Below are 24,051 nucleotides of genomic sequence, written 5' to 3' on the forward strand. Positions count from 1 at the left end.
AAGGATATATTTCCCTTTGTGCTTTATCAATATTTTCCTCTAATCAAGATAATTTGTTATCAAAAACTGTTACACTGTCTCATTCCTTTTCAGCCCACCAAGGATGAGAACGGGGTGAGAAATTAAACAGGGATCCCTAAAGAGGAACACCAGCTGATAAATACATTCTTAATAAGTTTATAAACCACATGAATAATTTGTATGATGGAATATATGTACTATCATGTTTTGATCGGCCTTTTGACTAACATACCCCATGGGTGTTCCTCTTCGTGTCACAGGAAGGTATTTTTTCAGGAATGCTCATCAATAGGTAAAACCTGATTGTGGCAAATAATCTGGCATACCTTCTCTGCAGCAAACGGGTTCCTCTGACAGTATCTGAATTAGTTCCAGCTCTGGCAAGTACTTGACAAACAGAGCCCAGTACTGTAGCTCTGCACTGATATTGTTTATGTATTATTTGAGTAGGGTAGATGAGGCCCTAGGGCTTGATCTAAAGCCCACAGAAGTCAGTGAAAAGACTCCACAAGCCTTTTTAAGCACTGGAATCCTGTATTCTGTGTTTTGGAGTTCGGAAAACTGTGCCAGGAACTTCATCAATAACTGAAAGGCTGGAAGAAAAGTGAAAAGCAAACTTCTGGGCAGGCAGAAAGGAGGAAAGGAGAATGAAAACATCCAATAAATTCTCAGCAGAGACAAAATGTCTCCAAGTAGCTTTTATAAATGAAGGTTGAAAAGATAAGTAAGCTCTGATATTTTTGGGAAAGCGCCACATTTCTAAAAGTCTAAAGATAAAATCAAAATTAACATCCTGGTTCTTAAAATAATTTATTCTACAAGTACCCTGTAGTTTAGTTGTCTGCAAATTAACCACGTTCTCCTTGATTTCTTGTGGTGGTCATAAATCCCTTAAGTTCTACTATTTTTAACAGCTTTATTTTTATAGTTTTTAATTATAATTGCTGGTAATTGAAAAGTTGCTAAGAACTTAATTTTACTAAGGATGTATCTATATGTTTGTGTTCAATACTTTAGAGGTAGGCAGCAATAACCCCTCTACTTAATTATCTAGTATTTTCCTTGCTGAAAAATATTGTGATCGTTTTTTAATTTGGTTGTTGTTGGGAAGCTCAGATGACTGGATGTCTGGAGATGCCCTTTGAAATTGGTCAGGGATAAAATTCCAAATCTGTGAAAGTGCTTTTGCTTTGTCCTGTGAGATTCTGTTGGGATTTTCCGGTCTCAGCTGCTGATATTCACTATTCCCCTTCTTCGTTTTCCTTTCCTCTGGAAAGCTGGCTGAAACTATAACTGATGGTGGACTTTGGTAATAGCTGGGCTCACATCCCCAAAGCAAACACACCGGTGACACTAGCGTGGCTAGAGTCTGCAGAACAGCTTCAGCGGGAGGGTACGAGAGAAGGCGACAGACAGTTCTCCCAGTGCGGTCCTTGCGGTGGCTCTCGGTCGCTGCGGGCACAGAGCTGCCAACTCCCTGTGGCCCTAAGGGCAAATAAAGAATGGCCAGGTCCAACATCTGACTTGGACACATGTTTGCAGTATGGGGACATTCAGAAGTCTACCTGTATAATTATTCTAATATAATTCTGCTCAACACGTAGGCTGTTTGGGTACCTCTCACCAATAACGCCTTCTGTGGTCTGGACACTCCCAGTATCTTCACTCCTTCTGTGTAGGTCATGTTTTCCACTTTTTAGATCTCTACCGATTGTACTTACTTTTCTGTGGATTATTGCCCAGTGCCCACAACAAAGGGTCATTTGATTTTTGAACTCAGGCCTTCCCAGTTCTCAGCACGATCTTAGAGAAAGCACACCCGTTCAAGCAGTTTGATGATGGCTGAAAACAGTCAGAGAATTATTAAGAAAACTATTGAAAACCCTTGAACGTAACTTATTTTAAAAGTAGGATAAGACCATTATAGTTACAGACAAAAAAAAAAAGCATTAAATTCAGCTATACTCACTCTTTAACCCTAACCACCTTTTGACTACCTGTAGTTGCTTGAGGCACAGGCTGGAGGTCCTGGAAAGGTCAACTGTCTTGTGGCTTTTCCGCAAAATCATGGATTCTACTTTGCTATGATTTCTTCCCTCTATTATACCACAAAGAAAGTTCTTCTTGTCTTCCCAAACTCTGTATGTCTGCATCTCCTAAGTTTGACATTAACACCTGTTGTGATTCTATAATTACTTTTTAATTATTTGAGGACTTTTCATTCCCAAAATCCCAGCCTCTTTTGAGAAGTCACAGAAAATATTTTTTTTAATCCGGCCTCATTTTTTTCCAGGCCAGACCTAGCTGCAATTACTTAATAAGCTGTAGTGATTGCCTCAGTTGTAAAACAAGATGTTAGGAACCATTGCCTTGCTCCTTTGTGGAAGTACCATAAGTATGCAGGAAAACATCACAAAAATGTAATAGCAGAGAAGTCAACCCGATCCTGTAGTTAAAATGTTATGTGTAGAAAGATCTCGAATGGTCACAGGCATGTTTGATTTGATAAGATTAGAGACTCAGAGTAAAATATAAATGATTTAGAACTTTAAAAGTCAGATTTTTGAAGATATGAAAAACAAGTTAAGGCTTTACCTAATAACTGAGCAGGACGAGTGTTACAGCAGGTCAGTATCTTAAATCATCAAAACATAGTAGTGTTTGTTATATTCCTTAAGCCATTTTTGTAAATGGCACTTTGAACATACATCAGGTGGAGGAGTTTATTTTTTTTGTCTGCTTCGTATAACTTAGCTTGCCTACTTTTTAAAACTTTGATTTCTATATGATTTTGATAACTTTTTAAAAAAACTTCTTTGAGGAATAACATTGCTCTTCCAGTTTGACACTGGTCTTCCCACAGTTCTGAATTAACTCTGCTTGGCTTAAGGAAACACCTATATTTAAAATTGCATGAACTTCAAACATACTGTCATTGAATCAGTGTTTTCTTGTCAGACCAGGGTATGTCCATATACCATGAACAGACTACCAAACCTGAACACACAGAGAATTATTCCAGAACAATTCTTACATCTAGAATATGAAGGCAGGATAAACTCTGGAATACTCCTGGATATCAAAAATGTTCCACTGCCTGAATAGTTTTAATGTTCAGATAAAAATGACTTTTCATAACCTGCATTAGATTTCAAGATTTTCACTCCTTGCATGTTTGCAGTGTCTACACAGGGGATTTCAACCTGCTGGCCATTTTGAACAGAACTTGGATATTAATAATTAGTAATTGGAAGCTCTGGTTCTCTCCATCCCATGCTCCATCTCCTACTTCTTCCTGCCAGACAGCTAATTGCCTCTTCATGGAAATCTTCCTACAACGCGCCAGTTAATTAATGAATTATCAGGTCCTATGGTATATTAGCCCAGAGAAGCTCAACATCCAGAGCTACGTATATGCCACATATGTTGCAGCGTGGTGTCCTCTCATTAAGTACAAGGAAAGTGATTGTAATTTTTGTAAACCACCAAGACTTGCCAAATTTTCTCCTGATTATTATAATCCTTTTCTCATAATCTCCTCTAGTAATGTTTTATACTTCATTTATCTTACATAATTAGATCTTGGTCAGTCTCACGGGTATGTTTTGTTTGCTAAAGTTCGTTCTTCATTCTAAGAAATCAACAAACAGTATACTTGGTAAATTGTATCCAAAATATTTTCAGAATGATGTATGTATAAGGTGTTTGTGTGTGCATCTAGCGGGAAAGAAATCCAAATATCAGAAGTCCTCATTCCTGTTAGTACTATCACCATTCATGCATGAATCTTTAAGTTTTGGCCTTAAATCAGATCCCAGGATAATCGTGTTTTCTTTGTACCTCACTGCTGAAATTTCCCATTTTACACATTTAATAGAAAAACTGTCAATATTTCTTTCTAAACTGTCTTATGGTTGTTATTTTTATTTATTTTTTTTTCCAGGAGACTGCTAGCACAGCTGGGAAAACTGCCAGGAAACTTGCTGAAGACAGTAAAAGCAGGAATTAAATCGCAGAAAAACATGAAAAACCTGTAGCAGTGTCTGAACAGTGAAATAATTACCGTCAACCAGCAGCTGTATCTAATAATAAGTTTTAAAGCAGTGTGGTAAAGTTCTTGATATGCAATGTTGTGTTTCAGCAAATAAATGCAAATGACAACTGAAATATAGTGTTGAGTCTATGTACCTAAATTGCTTATGAAAGACAATTTTGGAAGATTCTCTATTGACTCCACATTCTTACAGCTGTTTTTGCAAGTTTCTTAGGTGACGTCTATTAAACTAAGGATTTATACCTCTTGCATCCTCTTGGTATGTTCCCAGCAGCTCTTATGATCATCTAGAAAGTACAGAAACAGCAGGTTAATGGAAATTTTCAACATTTTCCAACAATAAATTTGATGAGCTACAACCATAAAAATGTGGAGTGTGCTCAGTTGTCTCAGTTATGCGCTGTAAACTGTTTACTCCAGTTTTATTTTATTTCTACCTTTCTGAACTCCTGCACGCTGCCTTTTATTCCACACAAGTGAACACTGGGGATATGATACAATATTATGAGATGGCAGGTGTGCTCATTTCCCACTTTAAGACAGATGTACTGTTTCTTAAATAGAATTCAGATCCTCATTTATATTATTAGTTTAGATAACTCAGGCAGGTAATGGTAATAAAATTAACAGCTAAGTTTAGAATTATCTGGAGGTCAATGGGTGGACTTTTTCATCTTTGACGTTGCGAGTGTCCCAAAGCTTTCCAAAACTGCCATTAGTGGAAAAAATGCTATTGATTTCAGTCAAGTTGGACCAGATACTCACGGGGCCAAACGAATATAATCTGACTGCTTCATTTTCTTCACTGGAAACTGCTTACTAGAATGCGAAGGGCGAGGGATGCCATCCTCGCCTTACCCTTGACTTGACTTAACTGGGCAATAATTTCACCTTTGATGTTTTAAGAGTATCGTTAATGCTGCTCCTTTACTGTGCACCTCCTAAACCAGAGATAGCTTTGCCATTTGTACCAGGTTTGAAGTTCTCAAATTTACTAATACTACTGTTATGGGAACAAGAGTGGACTGCCAGCTGAGACAGCTGTGCTGATGTGCCCTGTGCAGCAGTAGGATGTTGATGTCATGTGCTACAAAGCTTGCTTGCATTTCATGTCTCCAGTACCGTGTATAATCTCAGGGGAAGAAAAAAAAGGCTTTTTTTTTTTCCCCCCCTGCCTTCCTGTCCTCCAAACTCTGCCTTCACTCTGCAATTTATTTGAATTGTTTCACCATTTCTACCCAAAAGAAATATGTCGTCAGGCCACACTGAATGTCCAGTGGACTGTGCAACTCCATTGTCCTCAGTGAAATCCATGAAAAAATGTGTGTGATATCTCTAAAACCTTTTGACTTCTGCTGGCTTTGAGTAGGAGATGGCTCAGCAGTTCCATTGATGCTGATGTTACCGACGATGCACCAGTTTTTGCTCTGTCTTGTTTCTGTTGCGTTAACTGACACCCAAAGGACCACAACGACGGTCTGATTTTGTCTGGGTACAGCGGCCCTTCCCAAGCACCGCGAGGGACAGCAGAAAGCTGCTGTTTCCAACAGCGCAAGTCCTCCCCGGTTCAACGTCTTGCTTTCCTCCTCCTCACGTACCCGAGGCGGAGCGGCAGCAGGCAGCGCCCCGAGAAGGAGCAGCAAGCGGTGCCCGTCCGTCCCCCGAGTGCACCGACCGGCGGCAAGGGAGAGGATCTGGCGGGGCTGCTTCTGCCGGTTCGGCCGCGGGTCCGTAGCCGGGGTGCCCGGTAGGGCAGAGCGCGGCGGAGGCCGCCGCACTCCCTGGAGCTCGGCCCGGGCATCCCCTCGCCGCGCTCCGACCAAGCCGCGGGCGGGTCGTGCTGCCGCCGGGCCCTGAGCCCCGGCCGCCGGGCCCGCTGCCCGGCAGGGACCGTGCGCCCGCCCTGCCCCGGCCGCGCTGCCCCCGCCCCGCTGCACCGCCCCGCGCCTCCGGAGCGGGGAGGCAGAGCCGCCACCGCCCCGACCGCCGCCGTTGCGCGCCGGGGCAGGCGCCGAGCAGGTGGCCGCAGGCAGCGGCGTAGCATGTGAGCGGCCCCCGGACCGCCGCTCGGCCGCGCTCCCCCGGGAAGGCAGCACCGGCCCCCCTGCCCTGCCCTCCCCCTCGCCGGGCCGGCCGCGGAGGCAGGGCGCCCGCGGCGGCAGCCTGGTGGCGGCCGGGGGCTGAGCGCCGCGCCCCGCCGGGGGGCGGCCGTGGCGGAGGGCGGAGAGGAGGAGGAGGAGGAGGAGGAGGAGGAAGGCTGCGCGGGGCCGGAGGGACGCGGGAGCCCCCCAGCCGCCCAGGATGAAAGTCACCGTGTGCTTCGGGAGGACGCGGGTGGTCGTGCCATGCGGGGACGGGAACATGAAAGTTTTCAGCCTGATCCAGCAAGCGGTGACCCGGTACAAGAAGGCGATCGCCAAGGTAAGGGGCGCGGGGAGCGGCGCCCGCGATCAATATGGCGCTTCCCGGAGCGGGGAGGGAAGCGAGGGGGAAAGTCCGGGCTGCCCCGCAGCGGCAACGGGAGCGGGGCCGGGGGCGACCGGCGGCGGCAGAGCCCGAGCCCTCCGGGGAGCGTGTGCCCGGCGCCGCCGAGGGGAGCGGGGGGGGGCGGCGGGCCGGAGCGGGGGGGGTGCGGCGGGCCGGGGCGGGGGCGGCCCCTCCGCGGCAGCCAGCGCGGCCCCAGCGGGGCTCCCCGCGGCCGGGGGCGCCTGGCGGGCCTCGGCCCTTTGTTCGCTGATGCCTGGCGGGGAGGTGGCGGCCCCCGGGGGTGTCGGTGCGGGGAGCGCCCGAGCCTGGCCGGGAAAGGGGCGCGGGGGCTGGCGGTGCCGGGTCTGCCCCGGGGCGGGCGGTGCGGCCGAGGCGCCGCGGGCCGGGCGGGAGTCGCCGCGGAGGGCTGGAAATCCATCCCCAGGCTTCCCGGCCCTCCAGGCCCGGCGGGGAGGGCGGTGAGAGGGGACCCCGCCGCAGGGGCGTCCGACGGCGCCCCGCGGGCCGCCCCGCGCTCACCGGACCCGGCTCCGGGCAGCGCCGCAGCGGCGCGGCCGCCCGCGCAGCTTCCGCGCCTGCTCCGCTCCCGGCGGGCTGCGGGGAAAGGCTCCGCCTGGGCGGGAGGCGCCCGCGGTGCCCCGGGGCGCAGGGATCGCAGCCCGGCCCGCGGCGGGGCCGATCCCGAGTGCCGCCTGCGCCGGCCGCCCGCACCCCCATGTTGAAATGTCTGGCTGTGGGTGTGCAGGCAGTTGCACACTCGGCTTTCCTTCCATAGGCGACTTGTTGGGCTTTGGCTTTTTTCTTTCCTCCTTTTTTTTTTTTTCCCCCTTCCTTTTTTTCTCCTCTACTTTCTTCTCGTTGCTGCAAACTTCTCTTTAACCAAGTGGTTTGTCGGGACACCATGACCATCGTTAGCCAAGAACTTGAGCAGCGCTTTTCCTCTGTGCGCTGCCTGATCCATCCAAGTGGCTGAGTGCGCTTTTCCCCCTTAGCCCTTCTGACACGGTGAACACTTCTGAACCTGGAAGTTTGGTTTTGGCAAATGCTGACTCCCAGGCTCTCTGAAACCTGCGATGGAAGGAATAGCGTGAGCGGTGTATTGATTGGTTTGAAGTGATTCCCAAGAAAATTTTTAAGATCACTTTTCTCACAGTTCCAGTTGCTGGGAGGAGAAAAGTAGCTGAGGTTCACGTTACCTCCCTACCTGATTCCTGAACAATATGGTTTTGGAGAGGACAAATGCATTCTCTCTGTGTTTTTATTATTCCTTTTGTAACACAGTTGTGATTCTGGCTGGAAAAAGAGTAAAACGATTCACTAAGATACAGCTGCATACCAGCTGTTATTTACATGCTGCCATTAAGGTGCATTGCAATCTACCTGCATGTAGGAGACTGTGGCCAGAAGTACCTGCCTGGTTAAGGTAAACCAGCGGACAGTAAGTGTGTCCCTTGGGGGAAGCGCTGAATACCTCATTGGGCCATTCGAATGAGAAGTGTTTGCAGAATTTGTTCATCAGAGTTACAACATTGCTAAAATTAATTATTTTGATGTGTTGTGTTCCAAAACTATGGCCCTGAGTAACTCGTGTGGCTCTGGGCTGCGTCCTGGTTTCCAACTGTTAAGTTGTGTTAAGGGATGGCAATTACGTTCTGCAGCATGATGTTAAGCCTGGAAGTGATTGCAGTCGTGAGCACAGGAGAAACACACCCTGGTCACCAGGAAAACGTTACATGATTGCAAATGGTGTGCGCTTGTTCGGGAAACAAGTGGAAACAGAAAAAATCAAAATGTACCTCTTCTTGAAGTTTACCAAAAAGTTTGCAGAGGTGCAGCCAGACTTTGGCCTCTAGTCCCCAAAACTCCCGATCCTGGGTTTAAAATGACGCAGTGGTTTTATGTATTAGTATTTATATGGTGGTCATGCTATATGCCACTGGTACAGACTTGAGGTAGCCGTAATTACTGAGATTGTTTCTATTATATGGAAATACTGTGGTTGAAAACACAGTAGCAGAGTCCGTGGGCTTTCTCTGAGTGTTTTACATAGTCACTGTCAAATCTTACTTGTAACTTCAATTTGCTGAAGACTTTGTGTGGTGATGTTTTGGTAGTAAGGAGGTGGATCCTCAGTGTCTCCAAGTAATTGTATAACGCTGTTTGCTGTGCTAGCTATAGAGTAACATCATAATTTTATAGTTTCAGTGAAAAAACTTCATTGATGACTGTCTTTTTATAGCTGTTAGTTTTTTGTTTGTATTCTTTTTTTTTTTTGGGGGGGGTGTTTTTTGTGTGTATGTTTTTGTTTGGTTTTTTTCCTTTCTCTAGGTAGTGGAGCAAATCTTCACTTCAGAAAGAGACAAGAGAGGGGATGAAATAACTCCTGAACTGAGGGGATGAAAGTATGTGTGCACAAATGAACGTACGACCTGGCAGCTGGTATCAAGCTGACACAGAAATCTACTTCGGCACCTCTGTGCTGTTACGGAAAAAAAAATATCTGGTGGAAGGTTATTCAAAATATTTGAATTAAGTTTATGGTTTTCATACTTAGAGAAAAACCAGCATTTCTCATCCTGAAAAAATATGTATCTGCTGTATGCAGCAGTTCCTCCAAGAGAAGAAGCCTCTGAGGATGGAGTTATCAGCCCTTCTCAGATTGCTTCCCGCTTTGTCATGGTTTCCAGGTTGTGATTAGCAGTAAGTCATCTGCAGGGCGAGCACTTCTGACGTACCTGTGCAATCGTGGCGATGCCAGCCTGGCATCGAGCCTGCAGAGTGCCAGGAGTGAGCAACTTCAAAATCTGACGTCAGCTTGAATTTTTTCTGACTTGGTATTATTTAGCTTGAATAGACATGGCGAAAATGAAAAAAATACTTACAGGCAGTAATCAAGATAACAGTAAGGTTCTCCTGTCTGTAAAATTTTGAGACTTAAAAAGCATATAGATAACACACCTAGTTGTGGCACTTATTCCTGGATGCAATTGCCTTTGCTTAGGATTCTTAAATCTCAAAAAATTCATTATGGATTAACACTGCTGTCAATACTGACTCTTTAAGTGTGGAGTAAGTTATTCATATGACAGGCTGTGCTTGAAGATTCATCTGCGCAATGTGTATAGGAAATATTTCTGTTCCTTTGCTTTTATTCTGAAAGAAGCTTTATGTTTAAATTTGATCAGTTTTTCTGCAAGTTGTGTATGTGGTGAATGAGCAAGTAAATGATAAGAGATGTTTGAAAAGTTCACCTTGTCCAGGGCAACTGGAGTCAGCAAAAATTGATCGTGCTTATTGAGGCCTTGTTTGCATGGTGGCACGCTGGTGATGTTCGGTTTGTGTGGCTGGGCTGGCGCAGCCTCCTGATCAATTTTTGAGTGAGTATTAAACAAGTATGTTTGGGCCTGGGGGCAACAGGCCTGAGGAATGGTAGATGCATTTCCAAATGCCGCTGGTCAGGGGCTGTGCTGGTTTTGCATTGATGTAGTTCTTCTCATGGCTTCCTAGAAATTCAGTGATAAAAAAAATGCTGTCAAGAAGGTAAGAGAGGCTTTGGGGGGAGAAAGTCACAGCCACACCTCGCTGGCCCAACGTTAATGGCGAGAGAGGGTGGGCTGCCCCGAAAGGGAGCAGACGGGCAGTTGAGATGAAATGTGTTTGTCAAATGGTTGACTATAACCTAGTGTTAAAATGTGGAAAACTTTCATAAAAATGATGTACCAAGTAACGCTTTAAGAAAAAGAATTAATTGCACATCTTGTACCTTTGGTTTGATCTGGTTGTAGCTGGAGACTTTCTGACTTTTTTTTGGTGATTTTTGACCGTCACCATAATGTCTGTGTGCTTTGGGTTTTTTGGGATATCACAAGCATTTCACCTTTCCTTTTCCTTGCAAATATAAATCGGCATGCTTAGGCAATGGGTAGGTATAATATTTTTCTAATTGTTAGCGTTACTGTGTTGTCTTTGAGTGATATAAACAAGAATATGAAATAGGAAAGCACAGGTTTACAAGAGTTGTTCAGTCTCATGTTTAATCCCTACAGGGATCATTCGGTCTCTATGATAGTTCAATCTGATGTCCTGTGTATCACAAGCTTGTAGTGATGTACCTAGACCTTGTATATAACCCCAATTTTCTAGTTAAAATAAGAAAATTAACAGTTTTCCTGATTAATAAAAAAGATTTTAGGAGGACTCTTTCGAGACACCTTTCCCCTCCCCCTCACCAAATGCTGTGGGAGATGAAGTGTTTGGGGGTTTGTGATGTTGGATGGGACAACGCTTGAATTGTTCGTTTAAAAGCTGCGGTATGTTAATATTTGTGAAAAGAAAATGTAATCTGCTCTTTGATAGCATTTGAAGGCAGTTGCTGATAAGACACCAGAACTCAAGGAAAGTTGGTTGTGTAAGCAAAGGTAACAGGTGTCAAATGACCATATTCTCACTTAATTTGTACATAGGAAGCTTAGGCCACCCAGAGCTTAAAGCTCCAGCACTTTGGTAGGTCTGATATTATCAGCAGGGAAGTGTGAGTGGGGAAGGTTGTAGTCTCAGGGAATGTGTGAAGCGCTTTTTTTTTTTTCTTTTTCTCTTCCCACCCCCCGCCCCTATTTTTTATTTTTCCTTGGTGCCAGCTAACTGTAACATCTCAAATTATTTGCTTAAAAATCAGCTCCGAAACAGCAGGTTGTCTTCCAGGTACACAGTGGTGACTTTGATGCTTTTTATGTTCTGCAGAGCAGAGGTTTTTGCAGTTGCTCGTGAGTGTGTCACTGAAGCATTGATTATAGGTTCTAATACACAGGGGTGGGTCAGTATGAAAATCTGCCAGTTCTGTATTGGTCTTGGCACATCCCCTGCTCAAGCCTGGCTGCTGGGTTTTGGGTGCAGGCTTATCTGGTTCATCCATAGTGCCCAGGCAGAGATCCCTTCAGAATCATAGTGAAAACACTCATGGGCAATAGTGGTTCAATTTAGCATAAAGAAGATTTTATTTAGTATTAGATTTTATTTTGATATCTACCTAAATCTTGAGGCTGTTTGAAGTAGAAAGAAGTCTTACAGGCTGTTTTCAGAATGTGTAGGAACCTTTTCCACTCTAAAAAGGAACCATAAACCCAAAAAATCCCTCTCACCCCTGCTACTCAGTTGACTGTCAGTTTACTTCTAGTTGACACTACCAGGATGAAGTCTCAGGGCTCTGTATTTCGTATTGGCTGGGTAGTACTTCAATGATTTACCCGAGGTCAGCCAGGAGAGCCAGATTCCCTGGGGCTGCTGGTGCTTTTCTCAAGCCGGCTCTTGGCCCCTTTGCTGATGTTGAGCTCCCAACAGCGGCAGTGAAACCCAGCTGACTGGCAACGTCCCTCTGCTGCAGCTCAGGGAACGCTATGAACAGCAGTGGAGAGCTGCTAATTTAAGGAAGAAAAGTACTGAAATGGGTCACAGTCGCTCTGTGTTTAGAAAGCTGTTGTGTGATCCTGCAGGTTTGGGAGTCGATGGTGGAAATGCAAGGCTACGTCTTGCATATAGCAATTTAATTCCCTCCACTCATTACAGAAAACTTCCTTTTAACCACTTCTTGCCAACTCCCTCTGTGTTTTCAGCCGAATGAGGGTTTTCCTGTTGTTCTCCTCCTCTGTGAGTACAGATGTCTCTCATGTGTTGCGCAAGAAGTTGCAGGGTGAGGGTAGGAGCGCACCTTCAGATCGAGTGTGGTGGCGGTGGCCGTGGAGGTCCCTTGCACGGGGACCTTGCTGCACAGCAGCGCTGTGCTCGAGGGGACCTGCGGCTGCTCAGCTGCCCGAGCGGGGCCGTACCCTGGGCAGGGTTTTGCCACAGCCCCTCGCTGCCAGGCCTCACCTGTGCTCAGCCACCCCTGGTGCAGAGGAGGAGGGTTGTCTTTGGGGGTCCCGAGAGTCGTGCTGGGGCTGTACCCCTGCTCTCTGAGCAAACAGGGTAAATGCTTTTCAAATTATCCAAGGCTAATGAAGAGAAAGACTGAATTCTGTACTGCTCACTAAGAGGGGCACAAGGAGTGGACAGCATGCAAGTCCTTCAGCTTCAAAGATGTTTTCAGTACAGGTATGGTGGTGCTGCTGTGGCTGGCTGATGTGTGCGGTACCAATCTCTAGCTGGGTGGGGTACGTCACGGCTTTCAGTTGGGCTTTATGTGGTTTCTCAGTATTTCAGCATTACTTAATGGTGATTGAGGTGAAGTGTGTGTTTGTGGAAGAGTGGCTTGAGAGTGATTTCCCTGTGAGCAAACGCGGTGCTTTGCTGCTGTGAGCAATTCCTGGAGCTCTGAGGGGACGACTGTAGAGGAGCATCAGGAGAACAGATCCTGGAGGCAATTTGGGGTTTAGGGAGGTGCCAGCCTCTCTTCTCCTGGGCAATAGCCTTCCAGCAGTGGAAAACCATCTGATTCTCATAGATTTTTACACTTTAACTTAGGTTATAATGCTCGCAGATGTTCTAGTTCTGTTATAAAAACACCATTGGAAGTAACACTTTCTCAGTTGTACCAGGCTATGACATCTTTTGGCTGTGGCACATTTAATCTGGTAAAATAAGATGGAGTAAATGGGGGAGAAACGCTGGTGATGTTAGTTATACAGAATACAGTTCATGTAGCTTTAAACCAATTTCCTGGTTCTTCAAAGGAAAACAAGCCTTTTCATCCAAATATAAATTGAATGGATAAAACATGCAACAATGCTGAACCAATGCTTATGGATATTGAAAATAAAGTGGAATTCTTCTAACGTTAATCCACAGTATAGCACAGATGTTCTCACTCAGAAATATTTTGTGATCAGTAAGGAAATAGAAAGTGGAGCAAAAAAATATTAAAAAATTCTGCAAGATACTTTAGGGCATCTGTGCTTTATTTTTTTTCCCCTCCTTTTTAATATACATTATGTATTTTCCTTGTATCTTTGAGGTCATTTTACTGTAGTGCTCAGCAAGTCTGATACTGGAAGACAGATAAAAAAAGGCAAAAAACCCAAACTGCCTTTGAGCTAAATTACATAATCTGGTGGTGCTGTTTTATTTAAAAAAAAAAAAAAAAAAAGAAAGAAAAAAGACTATAGCAGCACAGATGAACATAATATTTGTCAGAAAGGCTAATATTGCTAGTGAAACAGAAATAAGCCAAATTCTAAATTAAGGTAGAAAATAATTTAAAACTATGTGTGAACATTAGGGCTTTTTTGTTTTTTAGACAATCACATTAATTTCACTTGTTACCATGCTTTAGGAATATCAGATTTTTTCCTACTGGTAGCCTTAGTTATTTTCTCATATTGGTTCGAGTTACTTGTTAAATCAGAAATAATTTTAATAATAATTTTGTTGCAGTATTTGCCGTTTGTGCTTTTTTAATCAGGTAGCAGGTACACGAGGGTAACTTAACTTCCTACTTCAGTTTCTTATTATAAAGTGATACAAATGCAATGACCTATTTAGTCCCAAACAGAAGGAGAACTGTATCCCTACTGGGGATCCTCTTGGATTGGATCCCGTGTGCCACGTCTCAGAACCGGGGTCTCCAGTGGAGGGGCAGAGTAATGAGGGCCAAGTGTGTTTCTGTGCGAGGGGCTGCTTCTCTTGCTGCCCAGGAGCAGAGATGAGCGTCCCGTGGAGCTGGGTCCTGGGATGCTGCTGTGGTCTTCCCAGGCACCTCGTGCTGGTGCTGCAGCTCTGGCACTGGAGCAGTTGGCTGGTGTCACCTCCCGGATCGCTGTGTCTCCAGCTCTCAGGAGAGGGCCTGGAGCACAAGTCTGGTGAGGACCGTTTGAGGGACCTGGAAAGGAGACTGAGGGGAGACCTTATCACTGTCTACAACTACCTGAAAGGAGGTTGTAGCATGGAAGGTGTTGGTTTCTTCTCCCAAGTAGCAAGTGATAGGACAAGAGAAAATGGCCTCAAGTTGCACCAGGGGAGGTTTGGATTTGATATTAGGAAAAAATTCTTCACGGAAAGGGTTGTCAGGCATTGGAACAGGCTGCCCAGGGAAGTGGTGGAGTCACCACCCCTGGAGGTGTTTAAAAGGTGTTTAGACAAGGTTCTTAGGGACATGGTTTAGTGCCAGAGTTAGGTTATGGTTGGACTCGATGATTCTGAGGTCTCTTCCAACTGAAATGATTCTATGATTCTATGACTTTTCTGGTAACAGAGGCAAGGCTAGCGGAAGGGAAATGACTGTGAGGAGAAGGATGGTCTTCTGTAGGGGAGGAAAAAAGGATGGGCTGTCCTTGGGGACTGATGAAAGTAAACACTTTTGGGGTGAGGGTAGGGGGATGTAACTCCTGGTACTGTTTCTTTCACATGAGAGGGAAACAGGAGTTTGCATGGAAGCAAGACAGTAATGAAGTAAATTAAGTACTTACAAATATAAAGAGCTGAAGATGAGAAGAAACTGGTTAACTTAGTGCCCTGGAGGTAAGTGGTCAATTTAAGAGGAGAATGAAAAATTGACTTCAGTGACACAACAAATGTCACCCAAAAGGCTTTCTTTTTAAAAAGAAACCTGTGGAATTTATTATAGAAAGCTTCCCTTTTGGGACAATAAGCTTAGTGAAAGTAGTGAGTGTCTGATTTTGTAGGGAAAATAAGCACTATTTTGGAACAGCAATGTCACATTTTTGGACATACTTTCCACATTCTCTCATGCTCAGGCTGCTGCTGATGCAGCAAGTTTTTGAATCCTTTGCAGGAGGAGCGAGCTGGTACATCGTTAGCAGTTTTCTTTTTAAGTGGCCATGTTTATAGGATTTTTGTTTTGGGAATGCTTGTCTTTATACACTCAGAATGGCAATTTAAAATGTTTTTGGTGTTCCTGTTGTATTACTAATAGGATAAAAACTAAGTTATGTGGGGATAAAATGCTTTAAATGGAGACAGGACTTTTGGGAGTGCCTATATGTCTGTGTGTGCATTCACTTGGGTGTTTTCATTTGTTTGAAGAAATGTAGCCATGCTTACTAAATGAAAAAGTAGTTTCAACTTACCCCATCTTTTTTGCATGCGCTTTCAAAGTTGTTGAGTTACTCTATCTTCCCCCTAGGCAAAGACCACATAATGTTCTTTTCTTCTCTATTGAATGTCAGAAGCAATATCCTACTTGTGAGAAAATTGCAGAGATACATCTCTTTGTGCATATAATGAGAAGAATGACTTTGTTCCAAGTTTCTGGAGTCCTTCTGAACAGGAAGAAGCAGGAGCAGAATTTCATGAAATATGGAAAAAATACTTCTAGGGATGCTGGCGTGTTTCTGAGACAAAGTAGCCTGAAAGTTTTGTTGCTATATCAACTTAAATGACAGTTTAAAAAAAAAAAAAATTACATTGGAAGCTTCAGAACCTTTAGATTCTTCAATGAACCGCTAAGTGGAATAACTAGGCTTGATTTAATTTAGTCTCTCCAAGAACCTGTTGTATCAAACGTTATTTGCATTTTTTTAAGTATGCATTTTTTTGTGCTGTCAGTTTTTCCCTTTTGCCTTCCTGTGAAGACTGCTTGCCCGCAGCTGCGAGCGCTGGGAAAGCGGCCAGCTACCAAGTACCAAAAGAAGAAGAATTTAGGCAGCCAGTCTGCGGTGGCCGGTCTGCGGCGGCCAGCAGTTCCTGACGAATGAGCCTCTGGATTCGGCGTTGCGTGCAGCCTGTGAAGATGAAGACAGAAAGGATTTTACCACCCTTGAATTTGGCTCTGTCTTTTGGCAGTACCAGGCTGCTGGAGGACTGCTAGCTTGGAGTGCTGGGCTTTGCTGAAAGTTAAAAAATACTGTGCAGTTGTAATAATTTAGCCAGTTGGAGAGTGGTGATTTCCACACCTCTCACTGCTTGTGCTAGAGGTGAGCGCTGGTAAGAAGAGTAAAGGCGCTGCTTTCTGAGGGAGACGGGGGGACCCGGCTGTGGCCGTCCCAGGCTGAGGTGCCCATGTCCCCAGGACTCCTGGCCGGTGTGTGCCAGGGGGCTCAGTGTGGGGGCGGCTGCTCTGGCTCAGATCAAGGTGAGGTTGTGTCCAAGTTAATTGTTTATTACTGATGAAGATGCTGCTTCTGTTGCTGCACTGTAAGTCCGAGACAGCTGGGAACAGGGGAGAGGAAAACCCCCCGGCACAGGAGGCTGCTCCGCTGTCCTCACCCAGTCAAACAGTCCTGTCATCTGGGCATGGTGCAGGTTCGGAGCATCGTTTCCAAATCCTGTATTGAAGATTTTTTTTCTGGCATTAAGAACACTAATTTGAGAAGATGGGCTTGATGTTTTCTGCCCTCACTGACTTTCCATAACAGCAGCTTTTATTGCTTTTTCTGGTTTTCCTTCAAATGAAGAATAGCACAAAAAGATGTGGTCTTTAATAATTCTGGAAAGTTTGAAGTCTGAACTAAGAAATTGCAAGAAAAAGTGGAGTGGATGAAATAAGAGCTTTTAAATTTGAAATTGTCAGCATAGGCTCTGTGTTGTAAGAAAGGGAGTGAACATGGTTTTAAATGTCTGTAACTGTATGCTAAATGTTTGTATGTTTAAGTGCTGCCATTTGCTTAAAGAGAGAACCTATATTTTCTAGACTTAAATAACCTGGTCTAAAAAGAAAATGTTATGCTCTGTATGTAAAACTGTGTATTTAACTTGTGGTTACATTAGGCAATGGAGTAGTCTCACCCTGTGCCCAGCAATCACTCAAGGACATAACGCTTTGGTAAACTAAAACCAGATGTTAGTATGCGTGAAATGTTATCGTAATCAATGTCTTTTAAATCTCCTTTATTAGTATAGTTGTTTGAAGTAAATTCCTGATGACCCTTTTGTTGCCTCGGTGTTGCTACAAAATAGCTATTCTCAGCTCGAAGGCCCCCTGATAAATTGAAAACCACAGATAATGAGTATCCAGTATCTTTTGGGGTTTATAAAATATTTAACTGAAAAGGTTCCTAGTCCTCATCCTGTCTCTGTGAAGGTAAGAAGTTTCCTTTGCTGGTGGAATTCCCTAGCCGGGGAACGGGAGCTAGCTTGTACGAAAAGCTAATTTGTGCTGGGTTAAATATTCTTTTGATATTTGAATATGAAGTAATTAGCTTGAATGTACTGCTGTTTACCTTTTAGGATTTGGAGAAGTCTAAACAAGCTGCTGAAGGGAACTGTGTCATAAATCTATTTCTGAAATATTTTTTGAGGATCGTATATTTCAGACTGAGACTAAATCTGCTGTTCGTGGTGTTATTTTTCTGGTGGCCAGTGACTGGTGGGAGAAGTGCTATGCTAAGTGGTGAGGGAAAGGTTTGGGCACTGGTCTGCTGTCTTCCTGCAGCCTTGTCACCGTTTACTGCAGGGCGACAATAAAGCATGGGTTATATGCGATGATCAGATAGACCAATGTGGGAATCCCTGTTCTGAAAATGCTCTCCAGGTGGCTGTGTAATTGCTTACATATGGATGCTACTCTTTTGACTTTAAAAAAAAAATTCGTTCAGTATTTACTGTAGCCATCTGCTGTACTTGAGCCCAATTTTTAGGAAGTGGTCTATTTTGTTCTAAATTATTTTAGTTTCATAATTCAGTACTTGCTTGGTCTCATAGCAGAACAAAATTAAAAAGGGGATTTTTTCCCTTTGTTTTATATGAAAGTTATTAAACTATTTTGAATCTGTAAATCATAACAGCTAATTTTGTAAAATGTATGTCCTGTTTTATGGGTGGTCTGTGCTTCCCTTTATTAGACCATGTGTTCTGTCTGTGATTAGACAATGTGTAAAGACTGCTCTAACTCTAGTTGCCTTCACAAGTTGCTTCTGGCTCAGTGTGCCAGTGTCTTGTTGCCTTCTGAAAGGCTTTGTTTCCAAAGGCTGGGGATGCCAAAGACATTGTGAATAGAGATCCATTTAAAGACACAATGAGTACACATATTTTTCTTGATCACTTTTGGAGATTAAAGTTGTGCGTGATATTGAAATAAAAAAAAATAGTTTTTCTGTAATTACTGTTTTAGAAGGACGCTGTTTTTCATCAAGAATTTTCCTGTTGCTTCTTCAAAAAGTATGTTGTTCCTTTCTGAACTCAAGTGTGGAGTGTAACAATTTACTTTGTGTTTTGTGTTATTCTGCAGTGTAAGCTACAAGCTGAAATAAGGAGCAGGGATCCAAAATCAGTTTTTAATTAACAGCCCTTTGCAGCCTGCCTTTCACCTGATGTGCTACTCAGAAAGCCACCTTCGGTGAAGACCACATGGCTTCGGACTTGTAAACTATGCCTAAATGCAATAAATAGGAGGGTCTGCTCTTTGCAATTGCAGATTGTGCCTTTCTCAGCATCAGCAGCAAATGGGAGTCAGCCCAGTGCTGCTCACCTGCCTGCCTTGCAGCACCTGGGGAGCTGTAAAACCAAACACTGAGCTCCAAGATGCTGAGATTTATCTATTTTAACTTTGTAGCTCCCCTTTCCCTCCCTCTGATTAAGTAGGCCTACAAATCCAACATGACATGTAAAAGCAAAGTTGTGGAGTCCTCCCCCACAGCTCTTGCATCTTTATAAATAGTTTGTTCTGCAGACCAGATCGTCACACCTGCTACCAGCCTCCTTCAGAGTGCAGACTGCAGCCTTGCAATGAAGTGCTCCTAACATCTGTTGGTGATACACCAGCAGCAGGACGGGCTTTTAGCTTCGATCAGCTCTGCTGCTTTGGGAATGTTGTTAAATGGAGAAGGGAGAAACGAAATATCAGGGTAACTGAAATAAATGTAAATATGCAGAAGGAAGAAGTGGAACTAATAAAATTTATCACTTAAATATTTTTTTATAAAGCATGGATTTTAATGCATATTATGCTCAGTATAGGACAACTAATCAAAACTAGATCTGTTTTACTACTTCTTACGTCACTTTAATGGTGATGATACTATTTAGCAAGCACTTCATGTCACTTTTCAAATAATTTTTGTAGCAGTGTACTGGCACAGGACCTGTCCATTTATGAAGCCTTTGGAAATCAGCTAATAAAATCTACTTGAAATTAAAATGTTTAAAAGCAAGAAAACTTGTGCTCTCTGTGTCCTTACTTACTCCATTGCCCTGGTCATTGCTGTGGACTTGAATTTCCAGAGCTGTATCCAGACGCTGCTGCTGAGCTGTGCTTGCTGTGTGCTGCACAGGCACCGGCTGCCTTACCACGAGTGAGCGGAGCCTCCGATTTGTGATGTGGTTGGGCTGCCATGGTGTATTCCTCTCTAGCAGACTAATGTTTTTTATAGTTTGCTTTCATTATGGGATGAACTACTTCAAATTGCCTTTATTTTGTAACACAGAGATAAGATAATGCATACGGGTTGTACGAGTTGTTAGTAAAGACCTGATGTTTTGTGTCTCTACATAGTTAAAAGATTCACTAACTCAGCTGTAATTCAGAAATTGGTGCATCTTTAGAGAAGTTTAATGTGACTTCAGTACTATATTAAAAAAAAATTAATGAGAGGTACTTTTTTTGGTGACAACTATTCCTTACTTCATTTTAACAAGTTTCCAAGTGCACAGGAACCTGAAGTGTCTTTCAGTTGCTTTCAGAAGTGTTGGCTGAATTCTGTGAAGATAAAGGAAATATCTAGTTAGTTTTGCTTCACTGCTGCTGTGATTTGAGAAGAGAAATGTATCTGTCAATGCCCTGCTTTTTCAGGTGTGAAATAGGGGCACAGAGTAGGAATGGGCTCCTTTTAATCACTGCTCTCCCAATGCAGCCCTGCATTAACTGGGAAGCCCTGTGGATTTATTTCAAATGCAGGTGATGGAGAGCAGGAGCGCTCACCTGAGAGCAGTGTCCTGTATTCCCATGGCTTATTCTCTGCGAGGACCTCGTTAACTGCATTTCACAACAGCATGATGTTAATTGCAGTGAGTGTGTACTTGCATAAAGTCTTTCTGTGGTTTTTCTTTGCATCTTTGTGTTACCTTAGGAAAGAGAAAAATACTTTGCTGTACCGGTTGTCTGGGTTACAGCAAAGCTGTGATGCACCCATCAGTTATTAGAGCGTGCAATACCCAAACTAGGAGCAAGGAGATGGCTCTGAAATGCCTTCTCCTCTTAATTTGGAAATTTCCTTCTGTGCTTTACCACCTTCTCCCTTCAGAAACCAAATCTGCAAACAAATGCCATAGCATGAGTTTGGCAAGTACCTGATTTTCCCCATGGCGCGTGTGGAGAAAGGAGGCACAGGAGGTTGCTGGCTGGTCCAGGACCACACAAGCAGTTCGGCACTGAGCTGGAAATAAAGTGCCAACCCACTGACTCCTTAACAGCAAGACTATCTTTCCCCTCTAGTAAGGATGTGGTAAAATATCACTGTATTTAATCCTTCTGCTCTCCTGTAACTCAGCCTCTGTATGAAAAGACATGCCGCACTTTGCCAGGCTGAAAAGGGAATACTTTGTGGTAATTGGCTGTTTTAAAAGAAAAATCTTCCTCTTAGAAAGGTGTGGACTTCATCATGCTAAACTACTTAATGATTTCTGTGTCGTCTTTAATTTTTTCAACTTACTCATACCGTGGTTGAGATTTTTGTCTAGTAATCTGTACTTGGCAGTAAGGCTGTTGATTCCGATATTGCCTACTTGTTTAAATGTTTATAACAGAATAAAAGCAAAGGAATTGCTTATGTTTGACTTTAGTATAGCTATCTAAAGTGATTTATGAACAGTGTTTTTTTGTTTGGGTTTTTTTTTTTTTAAAGCTAAGTGATATACTGAAGCCAGAAGGCAGCCTATTGGTGATACATTTGGCTTAAATATGAGAAATTTAGAGAAGGGAGAATATTGATCCATGCTAGCGGAATTTAAATGTGTGTGGTTTTTTGTTTCCTCCTGCCGCCCTCATTAAAGTGCTGCAAATTTCTTCTGATACAGAAATGTTGTAAATAAGACTGTCGTGGGCAAAAAAATCTGAGGTAGTCAGTAAGTGCTCTAATAGTGTCCAGCTGACGCTGGTAAGAAAGAGTTGTCTGCATGTTTACACATTCATTTTAGATTGATGGGGTTAATTGCCTTGGTCTCAGCTTTGCTTGTAGACTACTGTGCTACTGATGCTGGTTTAAAAGAAACTCAGTCTACCAAAACTTCTTAATCCCTTCTGCATGCAGTGCTGAAGAAAGCATGTTTTCCCTTTGTAGATGTAATCTTTCGTGATTATAATGTCATATTCAGAATCTCTATATTAGGGATAAGGAAACGTGCAGAGCTGCAGTAAGGCTGGAGAGAGCAAACAGGGAAGTGCTTGCTGTGGTACATATTAAATAATAATAATACTAAGCCCTGAAAATTGGTATATTGCAAATTATAATTCCACCTCTAACCTGCTTTTTAAATGACTGGTTTGAGTTTAGTAAGTGATGATTTATTCTTTTGTGCTTTAAAAAACATGCTACAGCACAGCTGTAGTTTATTATTACCGCTTTTGTTGAAGCCTCCAGGTTCTGTTAACAGCTGTCATAGTCATGTTATCTCCAGCATTTTGCAAAATCGCAGCTGGTGGACTATGCAAATTGAAGCATTTACTAAATAATTTTAGATGACATTATAACCATTGTTCATCTTTTGCTTCTGGACTTTGTATTTTTAAGAGACTCTGTACGTCTTTGACAAACACCCTATTATTAGGCATGAGGATACACAATGCAAAGTAATTTCTTGAAACTGGATAGCCTGAGAGATTTCAACGAAACCTAGTAACAAATATCCCTAATGATTTACATGCATAATTTTGTGTCTCTTCCTTGTTGTGGCACATCCCTCTTAATCTAGACATCTCTCTTCATTAGAAAGCCCCTGAGAAAATAAAAGCTGCTTGTATTTAGATTTAACCATCCTGAAGCTAACAGCAATGATGCTTTGCTTCCTTTGCTGCCTCTGGAAACAGAGCTATTTCTGACCTGTTCAGTGGCATTGGTGTTCCTGGCTTTTTCATCAAAATTAATTCTGTTCTACTGGTTCCTAGCCTCTACTATTTTTTCTGGTGCAGTTTCCGATTCTTGCAATTGATTGTTGCATGACAGTGTCCCCTTCCCTGGTACACACTATATGCTCTGGTTTAGAAGGTTTTACTGGTTCTTGTGCATTTCTGAGTTACATCATGATGCTATGGGAAGAAATCACGGAGAAAGTCGTACCTTGGTTGTTTCTTGCAGTAGAAGAAAGAAGGAGATGATTTGCACGTGCTTATAAGTGCTGTATAAACTTTTCTTCCTTTACTCTATCACATAGGTCTATAGTTTTATTAAAAAATATATATACATATATATATATTTAGGCTATCTTTGGGCTTCTTTTTTGCTGTCTTAAAACCAGGCTATTCACTGTACTAGAACAGTAATCAAGGAATTCTGTACTGTCCTATTAATCTTGCACCCTGAATACATGAGCTGTTCCTGAAGGCATGCAATAGCAAAACAAAAGGGGTGGCTGCTGTGCAGAATGGTTACAGCCCTGCGCTTTCTGCCCGGACTCTGTCATGCTCTTACGTGCCGCGCTGTTCTCATACGCCTGAACTCGCCGTGTGAGGAGGATGCAGATGGACAGATTTTTCAGCTACCAACAGTACTGTCATGGGAATCCTGCAAATGCTACTGAGTCAGGAATTTTAACAAAAAGTTGACTTTCATTGAAAGCAATTGAACTGCAATGCATGGTGAAGAATGAATATGTGGGGGTAGGACTCTGCCAGTTCAGATGTTGCTTCTTTTCTATTTGCCCTGTAGTTTGTAAGTGGGAAATGTTTCCAAATTAGGACTGTTCTGATAATGATTTAAAAGGGTATTTGTCTGTTCTTTGCCAGGATATATTTATATTGAATTTGTACACCATTGAATAACTTTGAACTCATGTCAGTGTTTTTAACAGCTAATGAAACTTTTTTTCATGTAAACACTTTTACTAATGTTAAGAGGATGTATAGTCATAATTTCAACAACAACAGCTGGAAAATGCATTGGATAAGTTATTGCCAAGCAAACTAGATATACAAATGAATATTGGGAAAAAGAACCCCAAATGATCAATGTGAAGGATGGGAAATAATTTGCTTAAAAATGTTAGTAGATAATTGTCTGTATTACACATGTATATACTTTTCACTGAAGTACAAAGCCTAAAAAGTCAGGTATGTTCTCTGACTTACAGGTTGTTCAAACATGACTGTGATCTGAGTCAACTGAACTTCTTTCATAAGAGAAAGATGCATATCCTGGGGATCAGAAACACTGAAGGACACTTCTTTTTTGAATCTTATGTTTCAAGATGGAAAGGAAAATATTCTCGTTTTTCTCCCTCTTCCTCCCCTCTTCCACCTGGACCCCAGAACTGATGGTAGCTGTAGAGCTAACAAGGGTAGACTAAGCACACTTCTGCACAACTGTGCTATTTGCTTGTTGCTTTATCGGCCCAGGGCAAACTGTTCGATCTATTTTTTTATGGCACCGGCTTGGTTGTTAGCATTCAGCAGG

General features: G+C 43.2%; 1 protein-coding gene across 13 annotated transcripts in view; it reads left to right on the plus strand.

Moving 5' to 3' along the window:
• The first annotated feature begins 6,326 nt into the window (after nt 1-6,326).
• Nucleotides 6,327-24,051, plus strand: part of PARD3 (par-3 family cell polarity regulator) — a 455,490-nt gene continuing 437,765 nt past the window's right edge. For all 13 annotated transcript variants that reach the window (XM_065628469.1, XM_065628475.1, XM_065628473.1 and 10 more), the window contains exon 1: nt 6,327-6,496. In XM_065628469.1, coding sequence (XP_065484541.1) covers nt 6,377-6,496 — 120 coding nt within the window. In that variant the 5' untranslated portion in view covers nt 6,327-6,376. The remainder of the gene's footprint in view (nt 6,497-24,051) is intronic.

The sequence above is a fragment of the Caloenas nicobarica genome, chromosome 2 (assembly GCF_036013445.1).
Source record: "Caloenas nicobarica isolate bCalNic1 chromosome 2, bCalNic1.hap1, whole genome shotgun sequence".
Lineage (NCBI taxonomy): Eukaryota > Metazoa > Chordata > Aves > Columbiformes > Columbidae > Caloenas > Caloenas nicobarica.